The 14,917-nt window shown below is 52.1% G+C and overlaps 1 protein-coding gene across 1 annotated transcript; it reads right to left on the reverse strand.

Annotated features, from left to right (window-relative positions):
* Positions 1-3,316: 3,316 nt before the first annotated feature.
* Tcf15 (transcription factor 15) lies at positions 3,317-9,004 on the reverse strand. The gene is made up of 2 exons (XM_057781631.1): positions 8,440-9,004; positions 3,317-3,704 (listed from the first exon to the last, which is right to left on the reverse strand). The coding sequence occupies exons 1-2, from the start codon at positions 8,950-8,952 to the stop codon at positions 3,630-3,632; spliced, it is 588 nt and encodes a 195-aa protein (XP_057637614.1). The 5' UTR covers positions 8,953-9,004; the 3' UTR covers positions 3,317-3,629.
* Positions 9,005-14,917: the final 5,913 nt, after the last annotated feature.

Raw genomic sequence — 14,917 nt, forward strand, 5'->3', positions numbered from 1 at the left:
CTGGTCTCGAACTCACAGAGATTCACCTGCCTCTGCCTCCCAAGTGCTGGGATTAAAGGCGTGCGCCACCACTGCCCGGCAAGAATCCGTGTTCTAAGCCGTGTTCAGTTTCAAATGCTAAGTGATCCTGGCCCACCACTGTTCCTGTCTAGGCTCAGTTTCTGGCGGTTATGAGTTATTTTTTTATTTTTTTTCCAAGATAGGGTTTCTCTGTGTAGCCCTGGCGATCCTGGAACCTGCTCTTTAGACCAGGTAGGCCTTCAACTTAGAGATTCTCCTGCCTCTGCCACCTGAGTGCTGGGGTTAAAGGTGTGCACCACCACTGCCTGGCAGGCTCTGAGTGATTTTGAGGGCTTTCCAGTTGCAACCTATGGCATGGCAGGGAGGGAGTCCTGGGTTACTGGGGCCATGTCTCTCTGGGAAGCCTCTGGCTGGTTGCTTGTCTGGCTACCATTTCCTCGTTGTGTAGTGAACACTGAGAACATTCTCATAGTGATGTGGGAAGGGGGATGACCATGCTGATCATTAGGATCAAGGTGGCCTGGCTCCAGTTAGCTGTCAGGGCAAGTTTGGGGGGAAGTGTGAGCCCCATTAAGAAAATGACCCTCAGAGGTCTTGGTTCACAGCTGTGCTTTGCCTGAGATACGTGTTAGCCTAGCCTTGCAGCTCACAAAGACTGGTAGACATTAACTGTCCATTGCCTAGAAAAACAACAAGCCACAAATGGTAGACCAGTTCGCAGCTATGGAAGGTGTGCCGGCTCCTGGAACATCAAGGATGCTGTGAAAACACATAAGGGCTACACTGCGAGGAGAAAAATCTAGAGTGTGCAAAATTCTGTTATTATTGTGCAAAGTAAGGCAAGTCACAGACATACACGTAAACAATACCCCCCCAGACACACACCTGTACATAACCTGCCTACTGTACACATAGATCAAGACCCAGCTTAGCAGTTACTGCCTTGGGACCGGCGGCTGGGGGAGAAGGAGGGGAAGGCCACTGATTGTTAGGATTGGGAGACACGCCTTTTCACCTGTGCATATCCATGTCTCCAGCACCTGCATGTCCACGGGTGCAAGCGGGTGGTGAGAATTTACTGCACTGACCTGTAAAGTACTTCACTTGAGAGCGTGAGCTTGGTGGCTGTGGGCAACTGTACATGTGTGTGCACCAGACTCTCCAGGACTGCAGGACAAGCTGCCATTGTCTTTGGGATGGATGATGCTTTTAGAGCCACGAAGAACTTGAACTCTTATGATAAAGATGAGTGGAAAAACCTGTATTTATTGTTTTCTGCAGAGCTAGAAACCAGCACAGGACATTCCAGGAAGAACCCGCAGGGAAACTTTTCATCGCTGTTGTCTTGTGGGGATGGGGGGCTGAGGGAGGTGTGTGTGCCTTTTCTTGCTTACTATTTGATGCAATGGGAGCTGATTGCTCACTATCCCAGAGCTCTTTAAAAAAAACATTGCACAAAGCAAAACACTCCCTTTTCTCTTCTTCCTGCTAGGGCCTGTTAAGAGATTGGGAAGGCCCAGATGGGTCAAGCAGCATTTCCCGGGTCACCCAGCAAATCTGGTGGCAGAAGTGGGCTTCCAGCCCAGAGCACCCAAGTGTCTGCGTTGCCCCCCTCTCAGGTTTCCTGCCATTGACAAGGTCACAGTCCTCTTCCTGTGGCTTTGCCAGAGGCTGCGGTACCTGGAGCAGGGTAGGCGCAGGGAGAGCAATGTGCTTTCCTAATTAGCTCCCAGAGTGGAAGTGTGGGCGCTCTGGGACACAGGGCAGGCGAGACCAGTGTCCCTGGAACACGGAGGGAGAGGGCGTGGGGTAGGTCTCCTGGGCAGCAGGGCCCCTGGGGGACCCGCCTCCTTCATGTCCCATGCTAATAGGAGTAAGTGTGGGGCTGCACCACTGGTCCCAGCCTGTATGACAAGGGGCAGACAGTTCTGGTCCCCCTGTCGACCCTGTTTTGTCTACAGAGGGCTGGGCGGGTTAGGCTTGATCCTGTGGAGACTGACACAGCTGGCTTTTGACTACTGTCTTCTCAGCTGCCAGAGGACCAGAGCACATGGCGTGGGAGCCAGCAGTTAGTAAACATGCAATGAAACGTGCTCACTAAATAAGAGCATAACAGAGGTGTGTGAATGTCCCTCGCCGAGAGAAGGGCGGCTGCCTGGTTGGTCCTGCCTCTCCAAGTCTTCCTCCTTGCTTGCTCTGAGCTTCACTGATCCTGGCCTCATAGACAACTAGGCTGAGCTAGAGACCAGAACCTCTGATTTCCCTGGACTCGAGTGGCCAGGCTGTCTGTGCCCTAGTCTCAGATGAATTTGCAAAGGGGAAACCGGGACACTGTCTCCCAGGGCTGTTGGCCCATCACCCGGAGGGGGAAGGATTGCTTTGCCCCTCCCTTTTGTTTGTTACATTTTATTTTGTGTGTATGCACGTTGTGGAGGTCAGAGGACAACTTGTGGGGGGCTGTTCTCTCCTGCCACCATGTGGGTTTCAAAGGTTGTCAAGCTTGGTGGCAAGTTTGTTTTTGTTTTCCAAGACAGACTTTCTCTGTAGCTTTGAAGCCTGTCCTGGCACTAGCTCTTGTAGATCAAACTGGCCTCAAACTTACAGAATTCACAGAGATCCTCCTGCCTCTACCTCCTGAGTTCTGTGATTAAAGGAGTACATACCACTGCCTGGCTCCGTGGCAAGTTTTTTTTTTTTTTTTCCTGGCTGAGCCATCTCAATGGCCCCTGCTTTGGATTTTAAAAGCAGACAGACCTCGGGGTGTCACCTGTCATATACCAGTTTCCAAAACTAAGACGTTCCCAGGTAAGATTCTGCCTTCTGCACTTGAGGTCAACCATGTGGGCTGGGTGGCATGTGTGTCACACTGAGACACACTCACGGAAGGCATCGTAAGCAGAAGAACGGGACCTTCTCCTAACTGACCCAGACAGCAGCAAGCTCCACTGAGGGGCAGGCGGGCATCACAAAAACACCGTGACAGGAAGCCTGAAGAGAGACTGGTGGAGGCAGACTCCACCACAAGCCTGCTAGTAGCTTTGGTTTGAACCATGGTTCTATTCCTTACTCAAAAATAAATAAAATGTGAATTTCTTTGGTCACTACCCAAAGGTGTTTATAACAATGAACCAAGGGAAGACTGGGAGGAAAGTCTGCCTATAGCTTCCCATCCACGGTGAGATGCCTTTGCCACAGCTGTGACAATCTTAAGTCCTAGAGAGGGGTCTGTCCCATTGTCCACATCCCTCCCCTTACTTAGCCAGGATACGCATCATTTATTTAAAAATACCTTTATTTTAACCGCACCAATTCTCTCATATATCATATTCACATGTACACACACACACACACACACACACACACACTCTTCCAAAAATAGTCTTTGGTGTTCTGAACTTTCTGCCCTGTCCCTGACCAGCTAGGGCTGGATGGCTAGATGGTCCTCGTGGCTCTCCAGGCTGGGCCCTGTGTCCAGGCCATTGTCCTCTGGTCCCTACACAAAGGAGTGGTTTGGGCTTCTGGAATCTTCTCCCCTGTCCAATGAGGGGTTGGCTCCTGGCCTCTTTCTCTGGAGTCCTTCTTGAAGCAAACACTGCAGGGACCCAGGCTCATCGCCGAGGCCCTCGGAGGGGGGCTACACCCCTCATTTTCAAGCAGCTGCCCCCAAGGTCACGACGGTTACTCTGCAGGAGAGAAAGAGGGGTCAGGAATGAGTTGGGAACTAACTACATGCCCAGCAACAGAGACTTGATAAAGTTCAGCCACACAATAAGTTCTCTGTTGAAGAGGCAGAAGAGACTCTGGGCTGTCAGGGAGCCTCATGGGGTGAGACAGTGTTTAGGGACAACAGCAGGGGCTGAGGGGAGCAAATGCCACTTACGGAGGCAAGTATGTGTGTGAGCATTGCTAAAGGGTGCCCCTGACACCCCTCCTTTACAACAGCTTACTTACCCACTCCTTTCCCACCTGAAGATCTTCTGCCTAAGAAGTCTAATACATGCTGGGTGTGTCGGCACATGCCTGGAAGCCCAGAGGCATGCCAGCCTGGTCTACATAGTGAGTTCCAAACCGGACAGAACTACATAATGAAACCTCGTCTCAAAAAACAGAAACGAAAACAAAACCTCCAGACTGAATACACATATATAATACACACATCTACATGTTGGGGGCAGGAGGTGCTGGGGATTGAATTTAGGATCTTGCACATGCCAAGTAGGTTCTCTACCACTGAACTACACTCCAAAGCCATATGATTTTCACACAGTGTAAAGTGTATCTTACATTAGAGGGCAAGGAACGCCCCCTGGCAGTTCCAGGTGCTGCCTGTGAAGTAGGTGTGTGTATGTGTGCGCATGTGCAGGCCCTACCACTGTTTTTGAGGCCACCCTCAAAATCAGACAGGGTTCTGGCCTTCTTGCCTCCACCCAGGGTCTCTCCTGTGCAGACAGCATACCCTTGGCACTTTTTTGACAAGATTTCTCTATGATTGCTTCCCACTTGCTACTGTCTGGGACATTCCCTGGAGTAAAGCAAAGAGGGAGGCAATGTTTGCCTTTGCTTCCCTGTCAGGCCTGGAGCCCACAAAGTGGCAGAAAACAGCATTCTTCCAGCCCGGGGCTGGGGCCTGCAGATGCCAATCAGTGCCTCTTCAAGCTAAAGGTGGCAGTCCCTGAAGCCATCAGTCCTTCAGGCTTGGCCCTCACACCAAGGTGCTCAGGCTGGCCATAGGTTAGACCCTCACTGAGAACAAGAGAGATCACAGTCCTGGTTCTGTCTCCCTGCTTTCTGACAGTATGTAGTTCTGTAGCCTGGGTAGATCTTGAACTCCATCTGCTCCAGCTGTCCTTCATCTGAGGGATGGGGTTACAAGCCCGTGCCTAGCGTTCCTTCTTTTGAGGATTCCAGTCCAGAGACACCAGCTGTTTGGTAAGAGCTAGGGAGCACCCCACTGCCTGTCAAGCTGCCCCACTTCCAGGCCCCATATAGAATGAAATATCGCACACAATAAGTGCTCCGTCGGTTGGGAGAGGCTGTGTTGGTAGTGACCTCAGCTCATCTAGAGACCCAGTGGACCATCTGCAAGCTCTGCCTCTGCTGCCTCCTGCCTCTGCCCCAGCTCAGGTTGGGGCAGATCCATCCAGATGTGAGCCCAGCCTCCCTGGAGGCTCTCCGGGCCCAGGGACAGCGTGTTCATTCACAGGCAGGCTATTTTGAGGCCTGAGGCCATGGTCCCAGCAGAGCCTGGGGCTTGGGCTTTTCAGACAGACTCTGGCAGGAGAAGCTGAGAAGGGTGGATGGGGCAGGGAGAGGGAGGCTAGGGGACAGAACCCTCCTCCCCTTCACCCTTAGGTCCTCAGAGACAAGGAACACCACCTCCCACCCTAAGTCTGGAGGTCAATGCAGAGAACTGGGTTCCGTGGGAATGCTGGGACAGTTCACCCTCCTGAACCTCAGTTTCTTCATCTGTGGAATGGACACCCCCCAGGTGCTGTGTCCACTGCCAAGAACCCCAGGAAGAGGTTTAATCAGGTCCAGAGTGTGTGCGTGCCCAAGTGGTCCAGACTGCTGCTCTAACACGGATGCCCTGCCGGATGGAGCCTCAGTTTCCCTCAACTGTAGCAGGGTGTTACTTTACAGGATAAACAAGCTAACAGAGGTGACACATGCCAACAAGTAAAGCTTTTTTGTGTGTGTGTGTGGTACTGGGGATGGAACCCAAGGCCTCGTCTGTGGCAGACAGTGTTCTATTTCTGAGCTATGGGTCCAGTCTTGTTTTTACTTTTCGAGACAGGGTCTCACTAAGCTGCCCTGCAGGTAGGCCTTACACCTGGGATCTTTTGCCTCAGCCTTCTGGGTAGCTGGGGTTGCAGTGAGTCACCACACCCACCAAGAAGAGCTCAGTACAGAAGAACACAGCGAGTGGTCAATAAATATTCAGAATATGATGACCACATCCTCCAGGGGCACCTTCTGCACCTTGTCAGTCCTCTGTTACTGAACTGGGCACACCAGCTTCAAAAAGGATCCTGTCCGGCTCTACTCCCGTTGACAGAAGGAAAAACAAGGCAGAGATAAGAGTCAACTTTCCTCTCGGTTCTGCTGCCACAGAGGTAGTCTTAGTTCATCCCCGAGCAGGAAGGGATGCAAGGGACTGTGTTCATGGCGACCCCCAACCTCAGACCATACAGGATCAGAGGGGTAGGAGTGGCTTAGGAAAGATTGGGGACAGGGGACCTTGCAGGGACTCACCCAAACACCTAGAATCTTCCAGACAAATCCTGGAGGGGCTAGCACTGGCAAGAATCACCCCCCCCCCCGGCCTATTCCCTGAGGAGCCTGTGTGACTGAGCATGGCTTCGACGACCAAATTTGGTTGGGTTCTTGATCCCACAGACAGATCCCAAGGCAGCAGTCAGGCTTAGGCCAGTCACTGTGAACCATGGGACAGTCCCCCCAGTGTTACAAAGGAGCCCCCATTCTGACTGCTGTGGTCGTGGGCACAGCACCTTCTCGGCAGTCTGCAGGCACAGTCCCTCCTACTGTTACTTTTCCTACTTTCCAGTTAGCCAGGCCAGAGTGTCAATCCTGCCCTACCGCTCCTGGGCACCTCAGGCAAGGCAGCCTTGTCCTAGCCGGTGGGGTTGGCCACAGGGCTCCCTCTGCTCCTTAAGGGACTTCAATGAAGAGTGTCCAGCACAGCTGTTGTTGGAAGATTCCTGTCACCGTGACGGTCTACCTCCGCCTTTAACATCTTCCCACTTCTTTCTCTACAGCAGGGGTTCTCTACCAGTGGGTCACAACCCCTTGGGGGGGGCAATGACCCTTTCAGAAGGGTCACATATCAGATATCCTGCACAACAGACATTTACATTGCAGTTCATAACAGTAGCAAAAGGACAGTTACAAAGTAGCAACGACATGACCTCATGGTTGGAGCGGGGATCACCACAACAAGAGGAACTGTCTTAAAGGACCGCAGCATTAGGAAGGTTGAGAACCACGGCCTTAGACCATGACTGCAAACCCCAGGGCCTGCCACGATGCTCTAAAACACCCTTTCCCACCCTTCATCCGCGTGCCCGCCTCTGTTCCCACACATCTTTTAGAGATCAGCATAGCTCTTCAGCCTCACTCTGGGGCTGGGCTTCTCCTGGATTCTCAAAGTTCCATCAAACCATAATATCCTTATCTTCATCCTCCTTTCTGCCCCTGATGCTGTCCTGAGAGCCCCTGCCTGGAAGGCAAGGAACCTCATCTGCCTCTCTGGGTACATTCTCAGAGCCAACAGAAGCCAGCTGCTGGGGGGTGGCTAAGGGAACCTGACCCCGATGACTATAAAGGAGTGGTGTGTACAGTTAGCCTTTCATCCCAGGTGTGCACCTGAAGGCCCAGCTCTGACTTCCCTCCCCAGCCTGGGGTACTGACAGAGACCCTCCAAAGGGTACCTACCAGTCAGAGGTTAAAAAGACTCACTCAGAGAAGCTGAGGCATTTGCGGGCTGGGAAGACATTGGGAATTTGAGCCAGAGGGCTGGTCTGAAGCTAGGCCACTGAGGCCTTCCCAGGGTGGAGCTATGAGAACCAGCGTGCTGGGCTGAAGGGGACTAAATACAACCCCCATGATCTTTCTCTCATTGACCGTGGAAAGTAAGGTAAGACTCTCTGAGCCTCAGTTTCTCCAGATGTAAACAGTAGCTGTTGACTTAAGTCACACAGGCAGGCTTCCTCGCTGTAAGACAAGCCCAGGCTGGAAAGAGTGGAAGTTTGAGGGGCCAAGCAGGCCTGGGCAGTTTTGGCCAGGAGGCTTCAGAGACTTCTGCGGCTCCCCAGTGCCCAGCCAGTCTCTTAACTTAGAGACAAGCAGACAATGGTGTCCCTTCCTAACCCTTTATCTTTCTGGGGCTGGACACTCTTCAAGGACCCTTTCCTGCACACGTGTTGGGACCTCAGGCTCTGGAGTAGAGATGTCCCCATTTTCTTCTCAGTCTCCTACTGTTGGGTCAAGCCTTAGGATCTGGAACAGTTTATTAGGGACGATATTAGCTCAGAGTGATGCCTGCTACCTAGTAAGCCCATAGCCTGCTTCCTGTAAGTGTGGGCAGTGCCCTTATTTGAAGCGCCTCAGGGATAACTGAGGGAACAACCAGCTACCTGCCCAGAGGGCGAGCATCAGGCAAAGAGGAAGATCCCAGAGTGCGGGCACTTCTCACGGTGCAATTAAGTCAGACCGGAGCTCCCTATACGCTTTCTGTCTGTGGGTTAAGCAAGAGGCTCCGCGGCACTTTAATTCTAGGGCATGAGACACCGCCACCACCGCCGCTCCGAGGTCGCTTCCAAGGGGGTCCCTGCTCCTGGGAGGTCCGCCCCCGCCCCCAACCCTGATGATCTGGCTGCAGCAGGCATGCTGTGCACTCACCCCTTTGCGCTGGTTGCTGAGACAGAAGGTGCAGATGGAGCGCGGCTGACGGCCGTCGGCGGCGGGGACCGCGCTCTTGCCACCGCCCGCCGCGCGGAAACACGGCTGCCCGTCTTCGGCCGAGTCTCCCAGCAGCAGCACGTTGGCCAGGTGCGCGATGTAGCTGGACGCCAGACGCAGCGTCTCGATCTTGGACAGCTTTCGGTCCACCGGCTCGGTTGGAATGAGCGTGCGCAGGGCGGTGAAGGCCGTGTTCACGCTCTGTGTGCGGTCCCGCTCGCGTGCGTTGGCCGCCTGTCGCTGCCGCACCACTACCACCGGGCCCGCGCCGCTGCTTGCCCGTCGCCCGCCCCCGGGACCCGGGCCGCGCCGCGCCGCCTCCAGCCCTTCGCAGCACCCGAACGACTGGTCCGACGCGTCGCTCTCGCTGCGGTTCTCCTCGTCCTCGCTCAGCAGCCGCACGTCCGGATACAGCACGTGCGCGCCGACCGGGCGCAGCAGCGCGAACGCCATGGGCGCCCGGCCGCGGGCCTCCGCGCGCCTATTTCCCCGAGCCGCCGCCCCCGCAGTGCGCTCCCGCGCGCTCCCACGGACTGGCCGGTCGCCGCCTTATAGCCGGGGGAGGAGCCAATCACGAGGCGGTCCCGGCGTGGCCAAAGGGACGCCCCCCCCGTCCCGCCCCACCACGCCCTGGCCAATGACGATGCGCCTGCTTCTGGGTCCCCCAAGTTGAAAGTGGCCCCGGACTCTTGGCCCTTCCCTAATGGTCTGGCCTTGAGATGGCCAGGGGCTCAGATCCGGGCTTCTGGGAGACCGCTGTCAGGTCCCTGTTAGCTTGTCCCGTTTACTCCTTCCCATTGTAAGACTAGTCCCGTGCTCAAAAGTCGAATCCAGTATCCTAGCAACTCCGGTGTACCGTTAGAACCGCGGCCAGGGGCTTTGAACTAAGAGTTTCTCAGAATAGGCTATGCTCCATCCAGCAGTTCTAATGTGTCCCAGGAAACTGCATTTTATACGAGCTCACAAGCGTACACAATGATGCCGGAGCTGTCCGAGGGGAGTGAAGACACCTCTCTTGCTGACAAACTTTTTTCTTTTCTTTTCCTCTTTCCAGTAGGCTGATTTTGTGTCAACTTACACAAGCTAGAGTCATCAGAGAGGAGAGAGCCTCAGCTGAGGAAATGCCTCCATGAGATCCAACTACAAAAGTATTTTCTCAATTAGTGATCAAAGGGAGGGGCAGCCATGGTGGGTGATACCATCCTTGGGCAGGCGGTCCTGGGTTCTGTAAGAAGGCAGGTGAGCAGGCCAGGGGAAGAAAGCCAGTAAGCAGCTCCCCTCCACCGCCTCTGCATCAACCCCTACCTCCGGGATCCTGCCCTATTTGAGTTCTTGTCCTGACTTCCTCCAATGATGGGCAGCAATGCGGAAGTGTGAGCCAAATAAACTCTTTCCTCCCCAACTTGCTTTTTGGTCGTGGTATTTCATCACAGCACAGAAACCCTGACTAAGATGCCCCCTTCCCAAGCAAAACACCCAACCAAGTTCGGTTCAGTCACTTAATTATTGGGCAGGACTCTACTATTTGTCAGGCATGGTTTTAGTTGGAAGATAAAGATCAGAACAAAGTCAGCTTTGCCTTCTCAGGTCCTGGAGGCTGGCGGAGCCAGCAGGACAGCTAAAGTTGCAGGACACAGGGCAGATCTGACTTCACCGCTCTTGGAATCCCCTGTCAATGCCGCCCCTCCCACTTCTTTCAGAATTTCAGGCTGCAGCCTGGGTGTTCTTTTCAGAGAACCTGGGAAGAATAACTGAGTAGATGATGGCCGCTGGGGTCCTCATGTCAGGCATACCTGCTTCTCAGTGCCATCCCAGAACTGGTAAAAATCAGCATCCACTTGGCCTTGAAAATACCGTTATTTTCCTCTCAAAGGGTGACTAAAACTACCGAGAGTGCAAGGCTTCTAGGAGCTTCTTGGTTTTTCTGAAAGACCCCTTTCCCTCTTCAAGGGCTGTGTTTCTCCAGCCCCTGATCTAGCACAGAAGGGGCCCAGGACTGAGCCGCTGGGAGAGGAAACCCTTCAGTCTTCAGAGCCCAAGGTCTGTAGGGATAGTCTGTCCCCACACCTGGTCTCCCCACCCCCACACCATTTGACCGTGACCCAGCCAGGCTGGGCTGTAGTGAGGAGCCTCTTCGGGCCCCTCCCCACGGGGCCAGCCATGTACGCAGCTCCAGTGCTCCAGCCGCGGCTGCTTCCTGAGACCATGAATTATTACTGACCCGGAGATTTCCTTCCCTGTCTGCGCCTCCTCACAGGGGCTCCCTGCTCCCTTCACTTTCGCTTTCTCCCGGTTTTCCCCCTCCCCTCTGCTCCTGACCCTCTGGAGGCTTGGAATTCCTGTCCAGCCCCCTCCCAATTCCAGGTCCAAACAGGAGAAGCCTGAGAGGCAGGAGGGGCCCCGCCTCCGAAGACTCATTCATTCAGTTGCTCTTTGGGCAGGTTTGGACACAAGGGACCTTGGAAGTAAAATAAAACCATGAATGAGACCGAGTGGCTGGCTGCAGCAGAGGAAAGAGAGCTGTAAACAAAGAATTTCAGGACAATATGATCAGAGCCAGCCAGGGGCTGGCATCAAAGAAATCTGGCTTTAGTTCAAGGCCAGCAGCTTCTTGGGGTCTCATTTTTGCTGCCCTGGAAAATGGAGTTAATAATATCTCACATTCTTAGAGCCAGTGATAGTCCCTAGATCCTATGCCAAGAAATCAGAGCATACAGTGGATACCAGAAGGGAGTTTGTATTATTTTGCCTATGACTTGGAAGGACCAAGTGATATCTGCTCTTCCAAGACTTGTCCCCAGGAGTGGACCAGAGCTTCTGCTGGTTCTTGGCCCATCTGTGTGAGAGCCTCAGCTCCTTTAGTCCTCGTCCCTCACGCTGTTTCAGCCTCTCTGGCTTTTCTGTTTATTCCCAGAGCCCACCTCTGAAAATACCGCTGTCTCCAGACATACCTGTAAATGCTCCCCTCACTTTCTCCTAGAGCAGTCACTGTCCCTCTCACCTGCCAGTACCCCAACCCTTCCTGACCACCTTATCTTTGGAGGTTATGAAAATCCTAGTCTACAGATATTAACTGTCACTGACGGGTTGATTGTTGACTTGACAAAGTCTAGAATCACTAGGACCTCTAAGGGTGCCCATGATCGTCTTTCTTAATTGGGTATATTGAAGTGTGAAGGCCCTGAATGCGAGTGACGTCATTTCATGGGCTGGGCTCTGGACCAATGAAATGGAGGGATCTGAGCACTAGCAAGCATCCCTCCCTCCCTTGCTCTCTGCTTCTTTACTACAGACACAATGAGATTGGCTGCTCAAGCTCCTGCTATTCCCCTGCAATGAACAGTAAGCCAAAGTCAACCCTTTTCCCCTTAAGCTGCCTTCTTAGGGTAATTTTGTCATAGCAATGGGAAGACACAGCAACCGCAGTGCTGTGTGTTTGACAGTTGTGGAAGCTGGGAAGGCAGCTGTAAACACATTCTCCCCATCTCCCCACACTGTCTCTGCTGGAATAAAACCTCCATAGGAGAAGGACTTTGCAGATTTTGCTCATTTACTTCTTGCCCTCAGGATGACCACTCCTCCCATTTTATAGGCAAAGAAACTGAGGTTCATCAAGGAAGAATAGGTGACTTGCCAGGGATCAACCATCCAGCCAGAGCAAGAGCTCAAGCCGGTCTGATGCCAGAACCCTCCTTCTACTTTGCCTAGCTTCTGAGGCAGTCCAGTGGATGTGAGGGCTGACTAGAGGCCCTTCAACAAGAGAAGGAAGGTTCCTGGCCAAGGGAGCAGCAGCTGGCCCCTGTTTCCCTGCCTGAGTATAGCCTGGCTTTCCGAGCCATGGAAGCTCTTGTGTTTGCTCAGAGGTACCAACTATGCAGCCTCTGGGCCTTTGTCCCGCCATTCTTCTTTTTTTTTTTTTTTTTTTTTATTATGTATACAATGTTCTGTCTGTATGCCTGCAGGCCAGAAGAGGGCACCAAACCTCATTGCAGATGGTTGTGAGCCACCATGTGGTTGCTGGGAATTGAACTCATGACCTTTGGAAGAGCAGGCAATGCTCTTAACCGCTGAGCCATCTCTCCAGCCCCCGCCATTCTTCTTGGTTGGAGGGCCTGCCTCTCTGAATAGGACCAGACCAAGCCCATACCTGGATTTAGTATAGCTTCTCACTGTAGTCTGCTCTGTGGCTCTCTCCCACCCTGGTGCAGCATCTCCCGGTACCTCATGAGTTCTCTTTCTTCGTCCTGATCCCTACCTGGATTCCACTTGACTATTTTTATTAAATATAATGTTTTGTTGGGGGTGGTGGTGCACTCCCAGAACTCAGGAGGCTGAGGCGGGCAGATCTCTGAGTTCAAAGGTCAGCCTGTTCTACAGAATGGGTTCCAGAACAAACTACATATATATTATTTTAGACTTTCATACATGTATCCAATGTTTTTTGAATCTATACTCTCTTCACCTTCCCCCAGTTCCTCCCAGATCCACCCCCACCCACTCCAAACTTTGTTCCTGCCCCTCTTAATATAACCCACTAAGCCCCATAGTGATACTTTCGAGGTGTATTCTGGACACAGATACGTCCTTATCAATTACTTAAGTGCTAATTGCGTGAGTGGGTCAAACTGCAGATGGTACTTTCCACAGGCCAGCTTATTGAAGGATTTCCTTTTGTTTGATTTTGCTTCCTTGCCGCTGTTCTGTGTGCAGAGTCTCACACATGTCCCCTGTTGCTAGGCACGTGTAGTGAGCATTCATCACCAGGCTTCCATCCTTAGTGGCAGATCCTGGCTTCCTCTGGCTTCCCTTGAGGCAAAGGGACGTGAACTTCTGGCACGTGACTCAGCAGCTCCTGTATGTGTGTGTGTAAGTGTATATGTACGCGTATGCATGTGTGTGTACTTACGTACATATGCATATGTGCTTATGCACATACGTTTGTACATCTATATGTGTGACTGTGTCCATCTGTGTGACTCTGGGGTGTTCACACCAGGACAGCATGGCTGAGGACACAAAGGCCCTAGGACCATGCACTCTACTATCTGATGCCTGCCTCAATCCATATACCCCTCAGCAAAATGTGGGGTCTACTTTGCCCCTGACTCTTAGAATTAGCTGATTCTCTCATGAGAGAGAAATGGGCGCCAGACATGCTTGTTCTCCATCTCTGGCTTTCTTCCTCAGCAGATGGTACATTGTTGAGGCAGGGAATGCATGTCAGCGTGCTAGGCTGGAGCCTGGCACACGGTGAGCAATAATGAGCATATGAATGAATGAACTATTGAATGAAGAGGCTACATGGTTGCTGTGGTGGTTAATCTTAACCATCAGCTTCATTGTCACTGGGATCTTCCTGTTTTTGTTCTCAGCACTGGGATTTGAAGTGTGCCATCACAATCAACTTTTTATTTTAATTCTGTGTGTGTGGGTGTTTTGTTTGCACGTACTACATACATACTTGGTGCTCTCAGAGGCTAGAAGAGGACATTGGATATCTTGGGAGTGGAGTTACAGGTGCTTGTGGGTGCTAGAAATCAAGCCCAGGTCCTCTGCTAGAGCAGCTGGTGCTCTTTTTTTTTTTTTTTCTTTCGAGACAGGGTTTCTCTGTAATGGCTCTGGCTGTCCCAGAACTCACTTTGTAGTCCAGGCTGGCCTCGAACTCTCAGATTCCCCTGATTCTGCCTCCTGAGTCCTGGGATTAAAGGTGTGTGCCACCACAGCGGGTACTCTTTAACGAGCTAATTTCCAGACCTGTAAGCGGAGAATGTTCATTTGTTCCCAGCCACTCAATACCCAAATAACCACACAGAAACTATATTAATTACAAAATTGCTTGGCCTATTAGCTTGGGTTTTTTATTAACTAACATCTTAAACTAACACATTTCTATTAATCTGTGTACCACCACGAGGCTGTGGCTTACCGGGCAAGGTTCTGAGAATCTGTCTCTTTCAGCAGCTACATGGTGTCTCCTTGATTCTGCCTACTTTCTCTCTATCTCTGTTTGGATTTCCTGCTTGGATTTACTCTGCCAAACCATTGACCAAAGTAGCTCTGTGGATCAACCAATAAAAGCAACACATATACAGAGGACATCCCATACCACAGACCTACATCTAGGCTTTTAAAAGTGGGTTTGGGGGATCACACTCAGCTTCTCATCAACTGAGTCGTCTCCCCAACCTGGATCCTGAAGTCCTTAGCTGCAAAAATCTTAGCAAACAATGAAGATAATCAGCAAAGGCTAGAAGAAGAGAGAATTAATAGCAACAACCATTTTAGCTGCATCTTTTAATTCTTCCCGCTGGGATATGTGACTGGGAAGCCATGGCTATCATAGAGTATAGCAGCACCAGGGTGCAGGGTGCCCATGTGAGAAGCCTGGATGTTTTTTAACTACACAGCTTAGGCACTG

Source organism: Chionomys nivalis, chromosome 9 (assembly GCF_950005125.1).
Source record: "Chionomys nivalis chromosome 9, mChiNiv1.1, whole genome shotgun sequence".
In the NCBI taxonomy this organism is placed as follows: domain Eukaryota; kingdom Metazoa; phylum Chordata; class Mammalia; order Rodentia; family Cricetidae; genus Chionomys; species Chionomys nivalis.